At 39.8% G+C, this 20650-nt stretch overlaps 1 protein-coding gene across 2 annotated transcripts; it reads right to left on the bottom strand.

Annotated features, from left to right (window-relative positions):
• Nucleotides 1-865: 865 nt before the first annotated feature.
• atf2 (activating transcription factor 2) lies at nt 866-19756 on the bottom strand. Of its 2 annotated transcripts, none has more exons than XM_006788459.2 (12): nt 19712-19756; nt 18942-19014; nt 17493-17589; nt 17289-17407; nt 17072-17197; nt 16517-16695; nt 14621-14735; nt 12741-12833; nt 9698-9928; nt 8931-9137; nt 6634-6739; nt 866-2840 (listed from the first exon to the last, which is right to left on the bottom strand). In XM_006788459.2, the coding sequence occupies exons 2-12, from the start codon at nt 18987-18989 to the stop codon at nt 2617-2619; spliced, it is 1545 nt and encodes a 514-aa protein (XP_006788522.1). In that variant the 5' UTR covers nt 18990-19014; nt 19712-19756; the 3' UTR covers nt 866-2616. The 2 variants fall into 2 exon arrangements, with proteins under 2 accessions (XP_006788522.1, XP_035762652.1); XM_035906759.2 differs by lacking the exon at nt 19712-19756 and adding an exon at nt 19474-19700.
• Between the last annotated feature and the right edge of the window lie 894 nt (nt 19757-20650).

Raw genomic sequence — 20650 nt, 5'->3', positions numbered from 1 at the left:
GACTTATCCTGCTGAAAGCAGCCATGGATGGGTCATAATATGGTGTAAAGGCAAGTACAGCCATGGACTCGTGTAACTGTCAGTGTTTACATCTTGAATACTTGTTCTTAGTCGAATTAACTTTTATCAGTGTGGTACGGAGCAACCTGCCCCTTTTCTTTGTGGCAAAATATATCCCAAAAAATAAAGAAAAATCTTTAAAAAATTTGAATGGAAAAGGGAAGAGGACTTGCTGTGGAAGTGCTGCAAGTGAAGGATGTTGAAGCTGGATTCTAATCCTGCTTCCTGGAGGTTTTATGGCTCAGCACTGATGATGTCAATAAATTCTGCTCAGAGATACTGATTCTTGTGAAAGTACTATCAGTTAAATTCCACACAATAGAGGTGTTAGTGTTCCTAATAAACTGTCATTACTGTGAAAGGGAGATTTTGAAGTTGGGTACAGCTTTCAGTCATGATTCTGTCAAGTTTAGTGGTTGCAAAGTTCTTTCATTTACTCATAGAGTAAAACGTCTGCTAACCTGACCTGAAGAAGAACATTAGCTTTCAAAAACACAAGAAACTACAGGGGTGGTGGTAAAATGTTTGAGCATGTATCATTTAGTCACATATATATATATTTTTTGCACTGACTCTGGATCACAAATACACCTGCAGATCTTCCACAAGGTGGCAGTCTATACCACAGTAAATGTTCAAGCTTATCACAGCTCTACACTGTGGTTTCATATCTGGGTTTGTCACATGCCAAATTACAGATTTGTATAAGAAGCATATTAACGGTTCAGGAGTTTAATCCCACCTGTGCTTTATTTATGTGACATCACAGGCAAATTAATCAGAAGCAGAGATTGACTTTAAAGAGATATTAAAAGGTTTATTACAACAACTTATCAATTCAAATTTTATACAGAACTTTCACATTACAAGTACACTTTCAACACAGTATCACACCCTTTTTTTTAATTTTAGCAATTAAGCCAAAAAGTAAAACAAGTAACCAAAGTTTTCACAACTCAAGTTGTAATAACTCGTTTAATTATATTTATCTGAGACATTATCAAATAAACAGTTAAATTCTCGCAGAGAATTATTATCTCATGCAGATAGCACATAACAGTAAAATCATACTTTAGGAAAACAATGAGTTAGCTTCTTGTAAAACTACACAGTAGTAAGCCAGTACAGACTAAGAGAAAAAGGCAAACTGACTTCATGGTGTAATTTGACTTCTTACAATTATTTGAATGAAATGCTCATAATTCTTACAGACTTGTAGTAGTTTAATATACATGATGTGATTCCAGTTCACATCTCAATGCTTTCGTTTTACATGACAACCTATTGAAAGAAAAAAAGCATATCCTAATAAGACTGTTAAGGTCAGTTTTTAAACTGCTTACAAAGTTAATGTAATCAAAAGGGCTCAGCTACTGAATCCGGACAATCCTATAAAAACAAAGTACATAATACCAAGAAAGATCACGTACAACGTATCGTTGATGTTATTTACAATGTTTTCTAAAAAATGTCACCTAGATTTGCAACCATGAAAACAGCCTAATGTCATTAAGTGCTCCGCATTAGACGCTAAAGCCATTAAGAGTCACTTATAAAGCAGAGACAGTATACAAAGCAGGAGATCTCCTCTACTGAGACCCTTAAAATCGGAAATTACGGCAATCAACTCAAACTAATCTGCATTAAAAATGTACTCAAGTCATTTATACAAAAACATTAATGGCACTGAATGAAGTCAACATCACCATGATTGAGTAATGGAAAATAAGGTACTGCAATCCTACAATCACTGCTTCAGGAACAATCAGACTACAGGTGGAATGTTAATGAAATAACACACGTTTCCTAATCGGCTCACCTCCAGAAGACTACCCTACAGGCAGAGGCGAGCTCACACATTCAAATTGCACAACTACAGCTGACCTCACTCACAGAAAATCAGTCAAAGTTCAAATCTGATTCAGACATTTACATTTGTGTGATGCGACAGCACTTTAATCTACTTCTAAAGGAAAACAAAAACAGAGCTGCCTGTATTTAATGTACGGACTGTCTTTAAAAGTAAACCCGTCATATCTCTCAAATATGTGCAAAATGGAACAAAGTAAAGTTACTTTTAAATAAAAAGTGTCAGTTCTACTTCATTGTAAAGATAGTGCTTACAAAACGTCGTGAAGACGAAACAAGAAAAACTGCAAAATGAGCCACGGCACGCTTTGGTACGGTCGCTAACGATTCGCTGATCAACCGCTGAAGCTGATCGCCTTTAAACTAAAAAGAAAAAAAAACCCCATAAGATTAATAAATAAGTCACATAAATACAAAAAAACTCCAAACACTTAAGAACCACGTGTTTTACATCTTACACCTAAAGTGCCTATTCTTTTGTCTTCATCGGTTCCAGAGAAAACATTGCATTTTTAAAAGCATTGCCTATAAATTACAAAATGGACAAAACATAAAAGAAATCAGGAATAAATTAAAAACAGTACGGTCCGAACTGAAGCTCAGAGAGAATCCCTTTGCTCTGCTCGTCAGAGAGACTGTAGAGGCGACGGCACTCCGGCGATGACGCTCGGGCACAGTTTGGGACGATCAACTCCCTGAAGGCTGAGACTGGTTGGCGCCCCTCCGCGTTTGGCTCTCCTCTGTGCTCTGATTTGACGCGGTGGCGGCAGCGCCGGACGGGGCGGAGACGGCCGGGGTCGTGGAGGAGGAGCTGACCCCGTTGGAGGTGCTGACGGAGCTGTGCTGAATGGCCTCGCTCTGGGGGCTGCTCGGGACGGACATCTCCTCGCAGCTCTCATCTTTGTCAGTAACTGCAACGACGTCAGAAAAAAAACAGAAAATGAGGGTTTCAGGAGCAGCCGTTTTATTTTACCGGATACTCTTCAGAAGGCTTGGGCTAGCTGTGTCACACAGGCCTAATCAGATGTAAAACAGCTATTTGCATGTAGCGTATGCAAACTGTTTCATTAATCCCCATAATGCTACTTCTGCACCCCTTCCTTTAATTAAAGCTCCAATGTCAATTTAAACCCACATCATAAGGGTACATTACATTCTGGGGCATGTGGCTGTGTTTCCCATCCCTAACTGCATTCTCATTTGTTTTTTGTTACCTTGCCAACTACTGCAGCGACAGATGATTACAGCACCTGATTTTAATGATGCTCACACTGGAGAGTAGGCAAGACTTGGAGTCGAAATGCCACCAGCTGTTAGGCAGTTGCATTGAATTAATTGGATCCTGATGGAAAAAAAAGACTCCACTCTCATGCTCTGTTTCATAAAGGAATAAGGAGCACAATGATAATTAATATTGCTAATGATATGAAGTCACTTGTGATGGCACTTTGTAATTAATGGCTGGGTTTCGTACTCAGGAACGTAAAATAGAAATTCCGTAGCAGGAAGACGCAATTAAAGAGCGATACAAATGTCTCCACATTAGAGGTTTCATCTGCCTTCTTGGCTGGACTTTGACCGCGTGATTTAGTGCGAGCGAATGTCAAAGAGCCATAAACTCCCTCGCTGCTTTACTGCGCAGAAGGTCAGCCTCGGAATAAATCAGCTTGGTGGTTTTTGTTTCATGTTCAAGTGAGCATTATTGCTCCTAACAACGGCAAGTGCTGGCTGCCCGATATTTCATAATGCTCTAAAATCCTGGTTCCCTGGACCGACAGGAGCTTCTTTCCGCTCTCTTGGTTCCTGAAGTGGGGTTCACTGTAGACAGATGGACAGCTTAGTGTGCCAAGTGAAAGCATGGCCTGGCTTGTTTGTGGGGCAGTCTGGGTAATTTCCTCCCACCTGCCATGTCTACGCTTGGGCAGGACGATGAAGGGTATTACAGGTTCTGGAGGGCTAGTTTGGCCTTATGGGGTATGTAACACTGAGAAAACGGAGCGCTTTACATGACTCACTCACAATTAAATAACATGCTTTACTAATTAGCAAAATAGTTTATTTCAGTGATTCTCAACTGGGGTGCTCAAGCCCCAGGGGGTAATTCTGTTGGTGTCGGGGAATAAATGGAGGATTGTGGAGTAATCTGAAATAAACACAAATTAAAAGAAAATTACCTCTTTGTTAATGCTGCAGTTTTAAGTGTGAGAATGGCAGTTAGCAAGCGAGGAGAGATGTTCGCTATTAGTCGTGGATGGATGGACCGAAATATCTCAGCAGCACTTAGTAAACAGTTCAGTTTTAATACAAAAGCAGCTGCGAGAGAGAGCTAAAACCATCACAGGTTAGTAAATGTGACTATCAAACACAATTCAGGTTAGTTTACTTCTGTTTGTGTGTTTCAACTCATCCATTTAGTTAAAACTACCACAGGAGGAAATAAAGTAATGTCTCTAGCCAGTCAAATACTAAAGAAAATTTGTTCAAATGAACATATCTAGGTCTTTAGCAGTGTATCATTAAGTATCACAATGTGATATATAGAGACTAACCACTTTATTAGGTACAACTTGGTAGTATAGCGTTGGACCCCAGTTTGTCTTCAGAACTGCCTTGATGATTCAAGGCATAGATGCAATAAGGTGCTGGAAGAAATTTTGTGCTATACTGACATGACTGTACTCATCACATACAGTTATGAGTACACTGACTTTATTGTCAAACAGCATGTCATTTTCAAGAAACCATTTTCAGATGATCTCAGCTTTGAGACATGGTTCACAGTAGAAGCAGTCATCAGAAGTTGTGCACCCTCTAATCATAAAGAGACAGACATAATCAGTGACCATGCTTGGGTAGGTTGTAGTGTTTAAACAATCCTCACTTGGTGCTAAGGGGCCCAGTGCGCCAAGAAAACATCCCTTACACCATTACACCAACAACCTAAACCTTTGATACAAGGCAGTATGGATTTATGCTGTCATCTTGTCTACACCATGTTCTAACCCTACCATCTAAATTTATGAATGAATGGAGACTCATCAGACCAGCCAACATTTTTCCAATCTTCTATTTTTCAATTTTGGTGAGCTGACAGGAGTGGTCTTCTGCTTCAGGGTTCAAAGTCATCAGAGATGCTCTTCTGCATAATTTAGTTATAAGATATGCAGAAGAGCTTTAGCTTTGGCATCAACAAAGGATTTTTGCCAGAGAACTGCCGCTCACTTCAGATTATTCTCTGTAAACCCTAGAGGTGGTTGTGTGTGAAAATCCCAGTAAGAGTGGCAGTTTCTAAAATACTCAAACCAGCCTGTCTTGCATCAGCAAAGTAAATCCCCTTTCTCCCACATTCTGATACTCAGTTTGAACTTGAGCAGGTCATCTTGACCATGTCTACATGCACTGAGTTGTTGCTGTGTGATTGGCTGAAGAGACGGTTGCTGCTTTGTCCCACAACTAATGAAAAACTAGTTTAAATGAACATAAGGGTGTTATTTTTTTAAGGTGGGCATCAAAAACTATTGGGAATCTTTGTATTCTGCCATTCAATCAGAGTTTACCTTACTTCCTTTCACTCTCATAATAGTTGGCATTCCTTCTAGGATTTTTGAAACTCAAACACACCTGTTAGCATGAACCAAATTAATAAACTGTGGTATTAGAATAAAGTTCTACTTTTCCATAAAGTGTAACAAAATGTTGCAAAAGTGTTTCACAAACGTGTTTGCTGACACCCTCAGCAACTATGTGAGAAAGATGACCCACTTTATCTGTGGATTCTGCTAAAAATGTCTGCACCAAATGAGACTTGGCTATGACAGCCCACTCTAGCCTGGAAACCATCAGTCCCATAATGCACATGACATGCGTCTGTGGGATGGTTAGCAATAAGAGATGCATAATGAACAGTGGAGCTTGGTGGCCACCCCACAATGAGAATGGTCTGCAGCACTGTCAAGCTTGCTGCTTTAATAGACTCATTTCAGTGGCAATCATTGTCAATACAAGTCAGCAGAGGTGTTCAGAGCAGTGGAGAAGTGACTTGGAGCCCATTTGCTCTGGCTGCATGCTGGCTCATCTGTGAAGGAAGGTGAGTTATGACCAAAAAATCAGACTGACAGAGCCCCGGTCTGGGGAAACAAAGAAAAATAGGTGATATATTTCTAAATGAGACTTTGTGATGATGCTGTACAGTCCAGGCTGACAACAGCAATTTGAATAAATAGGCTACAAATGGCACACTCTTCTGGCTTATTCAAATATCCACTAAAACGATTATTGTAAGCTAAAGATGTTCAAACAGCAAATAAATGAATGGTTACATAAAAAGCATCCTTATCATCCTTTATAATTCAGTTCCTGGCACCTTTTATTCTCCTGAACATCCGTCCAGACGCACTCAGCAGACATTTAACTTCATCTAACAAATGTTTATGTTGGTATCAAATGAGGAGGAAGTGCGAATACCACCTGTGGCCTCTTCACAGGAATAGGACAACAACGCCAGTGAGAATTTGTCTCATACACCAGCACCCATAAATATCCAAACTTTTGCAAAGTTTGTCAAAAACTAACAGAAGAAAGGAAGCCAATATGTCAACGGCTCTTTTTTGTTTGGCCACACGTCCTTCTAGTGGTTAGCCGGAGCTCATTTTTAGACACGTTTCTCCAGAAGCCTCAGGCTGAGAATAATGGAGCATTACTCACTGTGATAGCCAGATTTCTTCTGCATGACGGTTACAGGGCAATCTTTATGAGCCAGAAGAAGCTGCTTCAGCCGAGCCACTTCGTTTCTCAGGTCGGTGACTTCAGTCTTGAGGAGTGAGGAGATACACAAGAGCGATCAGTAAAATGGCCACCGGAGCAAACAGCATGTCAGATATATAAACGACAGGTGCACACAGTTCAAATCCTACAAAATGATTTTCCAAACTAGACAAAAGGTTAGCTGGTAATTGTGTAAATGCAAATATTTATTTATTTTTTATTTATTCCTCTTGTAAGCAATGAGCTAAATTGGGTAAATATGAGTTCCACGTTTAGCAAAGCTACACAATATGCTACAGTGGGAATGTTACTGCAAGAAATGAACCCCAAAATCTGCATATATATATACACTACAATAAATTCACATATGCATGAAGACACACCAAAAGCAACTTGAGGGCTGTGTGCCCTCTCTATATGAAAAACTCTATCGCTAATGAATTATTACTGGAAATGCAGAGTTGCATTTTAAAGACCTCGCCCACACGACCAGTCAAACTTCTAAAGACTCAGATGAGAACCGGTGAACACAGGGGGAAGGTAACAATACAACAAATGAATTCAGAATCAAGTATGCACTTTTTCATTTATGTATTTCCTGCACAATAATTATGAGCCTTCACTGGCTAGCGACCAGCGCATTTGTCAGAGGTGAGCTGTTCGGATTGTCAGAGCAACTTTGTAGATGTTGCTGAGATTTACGCTCTTGTGTCGTTACAGCTCCCGAGGGAGGTGAGGATTTCTGCATGTCGTAAAAGAGAGCCACATTACGTTGAAGGTGACTTTAACTGGATTTAGAGCGGCCAGGGGCCCACAGAACACCCAATGGCAGATTTAAGCTCGGGCTCTTCTCCTTTAAAGGACTATGGGTGGCTTAATCTATTAGTCTAAAAGCAGCCAATTTATTTGATTCCATCTGTTTAGTCTAGCTTGTTTTGGCAGGGTTGAGCTATTGTAAGACAGATTTAAACACAGCTGGAAGGAGCGTATGTATCACATCCAGCCAACACTGTATTCAGTGTGCTTCCACCATGACCGCTTTCATTTACAGGCAATAGAAAACAGGCACTATTTTCAAACGTGCCTACTAGTTCACGACAGAGACAAACATGTGCCAAAAATTCCAGCTCCAGTAACGCCAAACTGCGTCATTTTATGACATTGTATTTTAAACGGTTACTAAAATGGACTTTTGAGAGTGAAAAACTTATCTGAAACTTTGTGATTTAATCGAAATCGAGCAAATGGGCCTTTGGTGATGCTGGAAGCTCTGTGAGCTGCCTGGTCTGACACCTCATTAAAAAGCCAGTTAAGGATGATGTTAAAATAATTGTGCATCATTAGAGGCAGTTTTGCTGATCAGCTGGGCCATGTCAGCATGAGTTTAAAAAAAAGAAAGCAGCACCGCTGATTAATGCCCTCGTATGAAGCGTCCTTTCTTCTCAGCCACATGTTGTTGTTTTTTTGCAGTTAACAGATAAAACTCTTTGATTTCATAGCCTTATTCACTCACCTATCCTTTCCTTTTCATCTGCCTTTATTTAAATAAAATCCTAAGTAGCGCCGCCTGACAAGTGCTGATAACTTCTTTTTGAACCAGACGATATTAACAACCTGAACCCGTTTATTTTCCGCTGCTGTGTATTCCCTCCTCCACCCTGCACATCTTACTCTGCTTTCATAGAAAAATAAGACAGTGAGCAAATAAACACCACATCTCATTTAATTGTCTGGAACACCGATGTGCCGCACCCCCGGCTCACACTTATCAACAGAGACAGCAGATACATGAACTGTTTCGAACTTGTCAGCATCAGATCCTAATTGCTTCCAGCGAAATGAAGGTTCAAAAAGACACCTTTCCCTAGGAGATTTTTGAGGCCATTCAGTAAACTGCTGAGACAGAAGCGAAGACACGCTTGTGTGCGGCTGACATCTGGAGGATACATCTTTATTGACAGGGACACATCGATGTAAAGGGCTCACACACCGCTGCTGTCACACGGCAGCTCTTCTTAATCGGCTTTAATGACTTCATCACCGCAGAAGGGAAAAGTCTGTGTACGGACGCATACGCTAACATCGTACAATGACAAACAGACACCACAGAGTACGAACACGTACATACACAAAATGACACACTAATAGATCTGAGCGCACAACAAAGAGAGACGAAGGAGTGGTTTGTTTTTGGGCTTTTTTACATGCAGCAGATGAAAGAAATACGTAAAGAGCACCTGTAGGCGTGCGTTCATGGAGGCGAGGTCCTCAGCCTTCTTCTCAAGAGACTGGACCCACACCTTCCTCTTCTGCCTACAGCGAGAAGCTGCGGCCCTGTTCCGCTCCAGGAATTTACGCCTCTTCTCGTCGGGGTCTTCGCTCGTTGTTCTGCGCCGCCGACCCCCTGTGCTTGGTGGGTTTGGTGCAGGGGGCACCGGGGAAGCCTGTACAACAACAACAACAACAACAACAATACTAATAATGGAAAGTATAATTGGAAGTGGTCCTGCTACTGAGTGACCACTTTGCCATCACTCTTTGCCATTAAACACAACAGGAAAGGGAGATTATTCGTTTATATTCTGCCCAACTCTGTTTGAACAGCTGATTGTTGTGTCTGGTGGACACACTACACAATGTCAGACTTTTATAATGTTTATTTAGCACTAATTAGAAATGTCAATACTAATATTTGCGTTGATATTTATGATGTATAATTGTATTGATATTTTGACTTCCATACTTGGTGTTTATACAGGTAATCACACACAATATTAAGATTTACCCTCACTCTCACTGTACCTGTTACCTGTATGAACTTCTGCAACATTTTAAAACCAAAGGACATGGCAGCCGTGATTAAATACTTTAAAAAGCAACAAAAATGGATGATCTCTTTGCATTAGTCTACATTCAAATATAGCTGAAGATTTAAGACACACAAGAGTAGCTTCTTATATGAAATATTAATAAAACAATAAACTGTGAAGATATAGATACTTACAGGTGTCTCTGTGGTGGAGGTGGCTGGCTGCTGCAGAGAATGTGGAGAGGGTGCCTCGGTTGTGGGCAGGTGAGGAGCCGGAGTAAGGATTGCGGTCGGGGCTGGAGTTGGGGTTGGAGTCGGGACAGGAGAAGCAGGGGCAGCGGTGTGTGTTACAGCGCTGCTTTGGATTTCACCACCATCTCCATTGGTTACCTGAGGAAGCTGCTGGCTTAATGTGGCTTTCAATTTCTGGAAACAGAATTTGGCAAAGCAGGTTAATAAAAACAAGCACTGGTTAGTACAAGAAGGAAAACATGTAAAAAGCAAGTGATGTAAAAAAGGAGGCCATATGGTCTGCTAAAGTGCACATTAAAAGGTGTGGCCACTAAAAAGTTGTATTTCTGAAAAATTCACTGCCTATCACAGCACAAAAAATACGGATCGTATACTTTTACTTTTACTGGGAAAAATGAAAGGTTACTCATGTAGACCAAAATGTTTATTCTACAACATATCAATAAACAAACTAAAATCTCTCATTTACAAAAGCATCCTGATATTTTGTCTTTGTAGACTTACAGGGTAGGTTCTCGTTCTTAAATGTGGCTGTATGCTAAGATGCTTTATAGTACAGGGTTATAGTTGGACACTTGGACCCTAGTCTCAGTTCTTATGTAATCTGGAACAAGTTTCCTTTCTTCTCAGCTTGCAGCTGTAAGAATCTATACTATACTAACCAGTCTGTCTGTCTGCACTGCTCACAAACCCCCCTCCACAGTCCCACTGCACTATGCTGCCTCCACCGTGCTTCACTGTAGAGGCGTTGTTAGTCAGGTGACGGTGGCTTTAGAAATTTCCCTAATCTATACTTCACAATTTCAGGTCTACAGACAGTTTCTATGATTTCATAGCTTGGACATGAGCTGTGATACATTTCAAAGATCAACTTCAGGAAACAAGACCGGATCATGAAAAAATTATCTGAATACTTTCTAAGAAAACTGCAAAGAAAAAATAATCAGGGTAACTAAACACCAGTTCTAGCCACACTGCAGTAAGCTAATACAACACATTACAACATTAAAATATTATTTTAATTATTTATCTTAAAAATAGCTATATTTGAACTAGTGGAATACTGTGTCAAGTTACAGCACAGACCTTAACTTGCTAAGCATGTGGTCAGGAAACATTTGGGCTTAGTGTCAATTGATTATATGAAGTAGCTACAATATTTCTATTGCTTGCTGTATAGGTAGCTAACACATAAGCCAAGGTCTACAGCAGTATCATACATTGAGTGTATGTACAAACTGTATGAGTAGTAAAATAGGTAAAACAATGTAGTAAATAAGTAGTAATTAATATGGAATAATATAGTGAAACAGGGTATTAAAATGAATAACGTAAAGAGGAAAATTACTGTGAAAGGGTTTCAGAATGTTTATGACATTTTTAGAGTTATGCTTAAAATTTACTTGCATCCTAAGCTCTTCATTTACTGCATTCTTAAATTTATTTTGCACATGTTGAAACGTGATCTGGATAAAACTATTAATAAAGGAGTCTTTTAACACTTCCTCTAACCATGTTACACACAAACAATCCCTGCAATTCACAGGTCAATTCCTCTAGCATCAAAGACGCAAACAAACAAGGTGAAAGTGAATGAGCCTTTGGAAGCAATAACAGAGTGAGAGGGAATGCATTTACATGAGAAAACAGAGGACCACATTATTCTAGCAACTACCTTTGCCAGACCAATCTATCTACCAAATTAGTTTATCGTGTAATACCCTTCCAGAAGCTCTTCTGGCAGAAACAAGATATTATTCTCTTGGAATGGCCCACAGAAAGAGGGAAAAGCCAGTCAGATTCATATTTCATCTCTGCCATGGAAACCTCATCAGTGTAATAACCCTCCATCTCATGGGTGTTATTCAACCATCTGCTACTATATTACTTATCTTTATTTTGCAACTAATTAACAGCATAATCTTCTAAATTCAGCAAGTTAATTATCATTATTGTGGTCTTTGCAGCATCATCAGTCCTTGTAAAGTGCCGTCTCCGCGCCCCCCGAGAGCTAGGTGGGGGCGGGGAGCGGGCAGGTTGAGCTGGGGGTCTGTTTTCTTGACGCAGGCTCATTAGGTGTTTGCTGATGAGCTGAGTGCGGTGGGAGGCGCCGCGAGTAAGAGGGGGGATGCAGGTCAGGCAGGATTCTGCTGAACAAAAGGTTCCATGCAGGGTGAGGCCGACTTAATGTGCCTCGCTGAGCGTGTGCCAGGATGCCCCCAGCTGGCTCTCGCAGGTAGCCCCCCTCTGGTTGGCCCTTGTGACGGCGTGCTGAGCTCAACGCTGTCTCTGCGTTTGTCATCTCCATACCCCATGATCCCCGACAACTCCCTGCCCCTCCCTTTACTCCTTCCTCTTCCTCCTTCTCACGAGTCAGGATCAATCCTACCCTCCCAACACACACAAACACACACACCTCCTCTCTGCAGTTTAGCTGCTAATTTCCAAAGGCGGAGCATGCTGCGAACACTTACAGGTTCTGTGATCCGTGCTTCATCACATTGCCACTGATTTCCCACATAACACTTTGTATCTCTGCCCTTCAACTATCACTGTTAATACAGGACAACAAGACTGCTGCGACCATGTTCTCCCTACAGAGAGATATCTGAAGCATTTTTGGTTTTTTGTAGATGGATTATGTTAAATTAGCAGGGCAGGTACAAGTGTTTTTATTCTGTTCCTTATTAATTCGCAAATTATTTTCTCAAATAATTGATTAATCATTTATTTATGTCACAAAATACTGAGTAAATCAGCCAATGGACACACTGCACATGGAATAATAAATAATCTGCACCATTTTTTTTTTGATACCACAAATCCAGTTCTGCTCATCACTTATGAAGAAAGCAACCTTATTGTCTTATTGTTACTCATTAGACTCTCTCATTATCTTGGCTGTTATCACCTCTCTCAAATGGGGAATAACAGCTTCGGTGTGGAAACAACATTTGATGTAAATTAAAGAAGAGATAATAAATACCAGCTTTGCTTCTGACTGGGCCGGCTGAGGCTGTGGCGAGGGAGGTCCTGGGATTCCAGGGACGTTAGGCACTACGGTGACAGGTCTGACAAGCTGACAGCAGACACACAGACACAAATCAGCACAGAGAAAATTAGTCTTCGGCAGTAAAAAGGCACCCAGTGCTCCCCCCACAACGTAAACATACACACACATACACACACAGCCATGGCAGGCTCTCAGAGTTTCCTCATATCTCAGCCTCATTAGGTTGGATGGCCTGTTATTTTGTGGAGGCAGCGCCACATGGAGATGCAGTGTGCACGCTAATGAACCTCTGCCTGCCTGCGTGAGAGCATATGGACAGGGAAGCTGAAGAGAGGATGGAGAGACATGAGTCAGAAGGCCAGACTTGGGCCTCCTCTCACAACCGCTGACAATGAGACAGAGGGAGATGGGAAGAGCTGGGGGGAGGGGGTTGAGTGAAAGGGAGGCCCACTGGTGGCTCATGTTCTCCATCTACTTTTGCCCTCCTTTACTTGTCAAAGGCTTTCCATATCCCCACAGACCAGGAAGACAGAGGTTTTCCCTGCTGTGCCTCTATCAGGAGATAATCGACTGCTGCTCAGTGTTCCACATAGATAATCAGGACTACAGCGAACAATAAGACAGGCAACCACATGGGAGAGTTCAAGAAGTACCAACAAGCCCTTCATTTACAACATATTTCTAGATGACACGCAGCCACGCTGTTCGCAAAATAAACGAGTGGCATCATCTATGGCTTCCACTTTAAATTACGGGCGCTGATTTTGATTGTACAAGAAAAAACAGGAGTAAAACGTGCTGGACAGAAGCCCGCTGCACCTCAGCCAAATCCTGTGTCTCTGCCACAAGTGAACTCTAAAGTCCATTATTTCAGTCAGCCTCTCCAGCTTTACACTGACTGCCAAATCTGAGGTGCCAATGTTGTAAACAGTCCCTCTGTCCAACTATAGCAAAAAAAAACAAACAAACAAAAACAACAAACAAAAAAAGAGGTTAATTTAATGTATCGCAATAGCTCAATATCAATGTCATCCAAGAGGGATTTGAATTGTAATCACTCGCGTTGCTGTCCATTACTGTTTGAAAGCAACAGTGGAATTCCTGTGTTTTCACGTTAAATGGAAAACAACATTTCACATGGAAACTGGTGATCAGTCAAGCATGAAATCAATCGACTCATTTGGTGAAAACAAATGCTTTCGTTCATTAGTTAATTCCTTCTTTTCCATGGAAACAGCAGTTGGCGACTGACAACCGGGCACATTACATCTGCCGCAGAAGCTCAAAAGCTGCACAACAGCTACTAAATAAACTTCACAACAAGATTATTTCAGTAATAAATAGCTCTGACTCCTCTATTTGTCCTGTAAATAATGGTTGCTGCGCGTTGATCCGTTTAATCAAATAAACACCAAAATATTCAGCTTCTACACAAAAGTGTTTTCACACATGAACTCCGGAAAATGTCGGGATAAACACTGCTTAAAAATTACCTTTTTTAAATACAGCATACAGCATAAGATAATTTCCTTCAGCTGCATTCTCACTCCTTGAAATACTCTGTGTGGTTTCGGTGGGGGAGCTGCCTAACTGGAGCATGCAGGTAACAGGTACTAGACGACTACCTGCTAGCTGTGAATTCACAAAAATATTACCTGTGCTTCTCACATCAACACAAGACTTTGTATCACAGAGCTGGCAGGTTAAGGGTAAAGACTGGCTAACATTCACATTCACAAAAGCACCTCTGCCAGATGATATCAGGAAAAGTTCTGCCCCGTGCATGTGTGAAAGTAGCATAAAAGCACAATGAAACACAATGCTGACAGAATATTACTGGGCATAAAACTTACAGGAATTGTAGTTGGAATATGTACACTTGAGCTTGTAATAGATGCAGGTATAGCAACTGGCATGGTCTGGCCATTAGGCAGCTGTAAGAGCACGGGGAAGGTACCAGACACTGGGCTGAAAGAGGAAAGAGGGAATCACAGTGAGGCAAACAGTAATCTTTGCGATTAACACAAAATGGAATATGTCACAAATTAAAGACAGGAGCAACTACAAATATACAACATGATGTCATATTCAGGCAAACTGATGGAAATTAAGGTGTAATCAAGACAAAAAACAAACAAACAGAAAAAGCACCCGTAAGAAAAAGAGTCAAACAATATCTTCAAAAGATCCAGTATTACTGCTATATTATGACCTAATAAATGACATCAGTATTGCCCAGATATTGACTTCTGGTAACAAATTGATTTCACTGTCAAGAAAACACACAGGGCTTCACTAAATCATCTGTGTCAGGATTTCAAATATTAAAGAATATCTACTATTAAAGGGAAAGGCCTCTTGATGGCTTACTGTGAGTACGACAAGCATTTAGCACCTGATTCACTGACCGTCTATGCCAGCGAAAAAATCCTGTTTTAGCATTAAGTTTGTGACTGAAAGGTGTTTCCCTTTTAGAGAGAGAAATCTGAGAGGAGAGTATTTAAATGAATTATATAAACATGACTTATTGTGGTTTGTGGCATACACTATTTAACCCTGAAATAAGCATGCCTTTTTCAGTGCCTGACATAGCAAGGATAGTTGTGTATAGGAGAGTTAATTCAGGATAAATTGGCTTGGGGTGGGTCACTCAAAGCTTTGGGTGCAGGTGTCAAAGTTTTGGCTTTCTCCTGCAGATCTTCACTGAGAGCTTAAGGTTCAGTGTCAAAGGCTGTGACTGAGACTCTGACTTTATTTATCTCCAGAGTTGGGAAATTACCTTGTTATAGCTCTCAAAGACATAAGTTCAATAAAATGAAGCTCAGAAAATTAATGCAAATGAATCAGACTTCATCCTTGTATCAGAACATATTAAATCTCCTTCAGCCATCTTTCTTTTATCTGAGTTTCTAAGCTGTTTCTGGAAAGAAACTCATAAAGTGCAAAGCCCACAACCTACAGCTCCTACTGTGTGCCTGTGACTCCCACTGCTCGTGGTACATCACACTGGTCATTATTAAAATGAAATAGCTGCATCTGTGTTCAAAGATGAACAACATGAACACTGTTAGCAGATCACCTGCAGAACTTTCCACGCTAATTTGCCCTGCTTAGTAAATCATGTGCACAATAATGAAAGTAATGAAGGTGCTGCTATGTCAATTTCATCTGCTGGAGGAAAAGCTGCAGTGTGGGTTTTTATAAACTGATTAACTAAAAAAAAATTAGTCTTTCAAGAGACAAAAGAGGTTGCATGGACTAACATGTGGGACATCAGCAGGAAGAAAACCATTCCACTCAGTATAATTGTGAGTGCAGTTAGCATTTTGCGACCGACTGAATGAAGTTTTCTTTGGTTAGCCTTGTGAAAAATAAATAATTCTAACTAGGTTTTGATTTTGGCTCTCTGCCAAAGACGATAATCAGAGGATACTGGAGCAAAATAAAGCACAAGAATTGCTGTGACGGTGATGATCGTGTGAAAACCCCGTTCATGTTTTTTTCTCTAAGTCTCAGATTTTTCATCGATATTTGCATATTTGAGCAACACTGATTTTGTTCTTCAAAGACGGAACTTAGAGCCAAAAGAAAATGTTCCTGCAGAATGCAAATAAATCCCAAAACAAATAAGCACATGCCTCATGAAATATGAGCTCACCATGGCAAAACTGCACAAAAATGATTTGGAAAAGGAAACGATGATCTAATAGAACTAGGATCTTAAGAAACGGACACATTTGGTTACTTACACTATAGGCCTATTAGTAGATGGGACTTGGGTAATAACAGAGCTAGATGTTGGCGATGGGAGAGCTTGCTGTATTACAACATTAGCGTCTGAGGTTGCTAGAAGTACATTGGGAACTTGGAGGGATGCAGGATGGACTATAGTGGATGTTGGCAGTGAGGCTGGCCGCAAAGATAAATCCTGGAAACATCATAGAAGATCTTAGCTGAATGAAGTGTTTAACTGACACCAGATTACTTGAATGTTTCCTATAATAAGATGCTGTCACTCTTTCCTCAACATCAGGAATAAATAATATGAGCAATCAAGTAAAAGGTATTTGTCTGAATCCAACTAATATTTGTGTAGTACTGCTAATCTTTTCAGTTTTAGTGTATTAACAACAGAATAAGACAAGTTAAGAGTTCAAAATTAAATTATATTAAGCAGAAAGTCCCAATGCTTCACAAAGCGGATTTGCAAATTTCTGATCGCAGGAGTAGAGAACGTCCTTCATTAGAGCGTTGTAAATGCTCTATGGTTAGAAAAAATGCCAGAGGCAGCTTAAAGTGCCTACCTTGTCATCATTTGTAGTAGACTCAGGATGAGGCAGAGGGCTATCTCGATGTGTCTCTATCACTGTGGGCTCCTCAATTTTGTTGCGGATGATAGGTGTCGCAAGAGGTGACAAATCTAGGGGTAGCTGTGGAACAACAACAAGCCCAAAATGATCACAAGAGTGAACACAGACATGGCTCAGGTGATCTGCTTACACATTTAACAGTGAGAACCACCTTTTTAATTTCATCTTCAGTGGCTTTTTTGAAGTCATGGTCAAAAGGACTGGCGAGTTCATTGAAGAGCCCGACCTCCTCGCAGTTCTTCAGGAAGCGAGTAGGCGTTGGGGTTTGGTCTGCAAGGGAGGAAACTCTTGAGCTCAGAGACGGAAATGTAAAGAATCCATAACCTCTGAATATTCCATCTAACAGAGCACTCACCTGCAATGATAACACTGTCATTCCGAGCAGGGCCAAACTTCAGGGTCATCTCATGTTTGTGTTTGTGGACAGCCAAGTGGTCTTCATTTGTGAATCTCTATGCAAGGTTTCAAAAAATACAGCAAGTGTGACTGATGTGACTGAAAGAAGTCTTACTTAAACCTTAAAATTTAAATTCTGACCAATAATTTAGTCTTCTACGTCATGGCTGGATTCTAGCTTGACAGCTTTACGGCCTCTAACGTGTGGCTGTCGAAACTCATTATAAGCTTTAACTGCAAAAGCTGTTATATAATTGTGCCCAACCCGTTTATTTTTATGAGTATTGACTAAACAACAGAAACAAATCCTGCTGACCAAAACCACGAGCAACTGAGCAGCAACAAATCAACACTAATGTTACTATGAAAGCAGACCTGACTAAGTAAAATGGACTCTAACAAACACTGGACATTGGAGGTTAAATAGCACAATCTACGTATGTACTTATCAGACAACTCACTGAGTACAGCAAATACACATCTAACACCTGTGACACACTAGACATGCCCTCAGAACTGTGAAAAGGATCTCAGGACTCTGAAGACCCATTTATATACATTAAGTCAAATTAGACATCTACAGATATTAGATGAGCAGTAAGTAAATAAATGAAAAAGCTTATTTTGATCTATTTAGTCACGTTAATTTTGCTTTGATGAGCCAAAATATGAATATTTGTTTGTTTCCTATGCAGACAAGAGGGAATAATTACGATTAATTATTAATGATTAATTAGATTATCATTGCTTATTGGTCAAATTGTCATTTAAATCACTGACAATGGTATTTGCATACATTTCACAAGTGGAGCATCTTTTTTTAAGATGACAGGTTGTGAGTCTTTTAGGACAATTTCAATACTTTTTGGATTCAGTTCATCTGAATTTTATGTATTTTAGCACAAAAATTAATTAGTTAAGTGTGGATTTTGACCAAAACCTACACTTTAGTGGGTTTTAGATCATATAATACATAGAGTATGTCAAAATTACTTTAAGAAAATCACAACAAAAAACAGAGCACCTGATTACCAACTAGGCATTGCAATTAAGTTCCTTAGAGCCCCAAATCAATGTATATGAGTAGGTGTTGGGAAGTGTACCCTATTATTAATGTTTCCAGTATTGTTATGATGGAATAGGTTTTAAACTTAGCTATTTAAAACCATTTTTAGCTATTTAAAACCATTTTTGCTTTAGTTTATAATGTGGTCATATGGCACTTTTTTAAAAAAAAAAAAAACTGTTTGGGTCTATATACAACATCAATGAAAAAGTGACCAGTTTGCAATGTATTTATCTATATATATCAGTGTATATATATTTTGGGGGGGGACGTGGAAATGTGGATCCAGTCATGTTCATCTATACAGTGAGATTTATGAAACACCTGTGATCAAAAACTTACCTGTCCACACCCAGGAGCAGTACATAGGAAAGGTTTATCATCACTCATATTAAGGAATTCCTGTTACCTCGCCCTGAAATAACAAAAAAATTAAAATAAATAAATAAAATATATATATATATATATATATATATATATATATATATATATATATATATATAGTAAATAAATATCACACCTGCAGATATGCAATGATGTATATTTCAAGAGCTGACGGTATACAAATAGGGCTATAGCAAATAATGATTAATAAGAATAAATGTAGCTCATAAATGTGTAAATACGGGGTGGCTGGAGGATGCAGTGGTTAGAAAGCAGAGCTGGAAATTTGGACAAAGCCTATGGATGCAGGGCGGCTGCTTTGGTTGTTTACACTCGTTGTCATCATAAAGAGGATTATCGCTTCACTTGTTTTGGCACAACAAGCGACTGAGCCACGCATCCAGGGCTATCATCATCTGACAGCTTCTGTGCTGTAAATATAGCAGCTCATTTTTAACAGACATCACACACATGAACATCTCACTATTACGTTACTACATATGTAGCGCTCATCTCTTCCAGTCGCTTCCACGGAATAGCCCGAGCCCTGCGTTAACATACTAGCGTCGCCATATTAGGAGCTAAATATCACTGTAAACAAAGGAGATGTCAGCGTTTGTTTCGAGGCTGTCTCGTCGTAACGGAGCACGAGTACCTCACGGTCCCAGTAATTATGTCTTTTACCACAGCTTTTTACCCATTCGCTATCAGTTTATGTGGTCACTTACCCCCTCAGCCACAACCCTCGATTTCCAAAATCCCACGGTCGTACTAAAGCATCGCGAGAACAGCTATGACTCTTCCGTAAACGTCACACTCGGACCGATGAGCCACATACACTTTGCTCTTGTTCTGTCATTGACCTTCAAGTAGTTTTGGAAAAGAATTAGGAGAAGCAGACGTTTTAAGGCATATAAAATATCCTTGCTAACAACAGTCATATTTCTGATGTTTCTCCTTCCAGAAAATTACTAATTTAGTTTTCAGTGTTTTCTGGGCACTCCAACTTAATCCCTTTTATTATTTTTTATACATAAAACAATCTTTATTCATTTTGTTATTTTTATTATTATTATTTTTAATGTTGTAACCTTCCAAGAATTTTTTAAGTGTTAAAAAAGTAACAGATCCGATATGTTATCTGACCAGAATCCTTCTGTCACTGCTGATGCTCAAGACTTTCAAGGTTTTAAACATGATTTTAGGCAATCTGTGAAAGGCTCCGGTCCCCCATGAGCTGTTTTGGATGTGTGAGAAAAAGGGTGGATATAAACCATAAACCATCCCTAGTTAACTGCACTAGTTTACAATATACACTCCATTTTGAAATATATATATATATATATATATATATATATATATATATATATATATATACACATACACACACACACTATATATATCACCATTTTATATTGTTATACATTTGGATCTATGCTGTATCATTTCTTTTCATGACAAGTGACGAATATTACCTTATCATAGTAAAGGATTGTACAACAGTTTGGGTGAGCCAAATCTTAAACTGAGATATTTAAAGATCACCCTTGACAATGAATGTTAAGCATTTCTGCTTGATAAGTGACTTAATGATTATCATCTCTGGCATTTTTTAGGACTGATTTTACCTCTTCAAATTTAAGCTCAGCCAATGAAAGCAGCCACCA

This window comes from Neolamprologus brichardi, chromosome 16 (assembly GCF_056152115.1).
Source record: "Neolamprologus brichardi isolate AB-2024 chromosome 16, ASM5615211v1, whole genome shotgun sequence".
Lineage (NCBI taxonomy): Eukaryota > Metazoa > Chordata > Actinopteri > Cichliformes > Cichlidae > Neolamprologus > Neolamprologus brichardi.
The sequence above is the reverse complement of the archived record's forward strand: the minus strand, read 5'-3'. Positions and strand labels throughout refer to the sequence as shown.

Bases quoted from the DNA above. Each gene is read 5' to 3' on its own strand.
- atf2 (XM_006788459.2), bottom strand. From the start codon at position 18,989: ATGAGTGATGATAAACCTTTCCTATGTACTGCTCCTGGGTGTGGACAG. The intron at 9,929-12,740 runs GTATTTATTATC...TTCTGTTTCCAG, and splicing joins CCCAGTCAGAAGCAAAGCTG to AAATTGAAAGCCACATTAAG. The intron at 2,841-6,633 runs GTGAGTAATGCT...ACGTCGTTGCAG, and splicing joins GAAGAAATCTGGCTATCACA to TTACTGACAAAGATGAGAGC.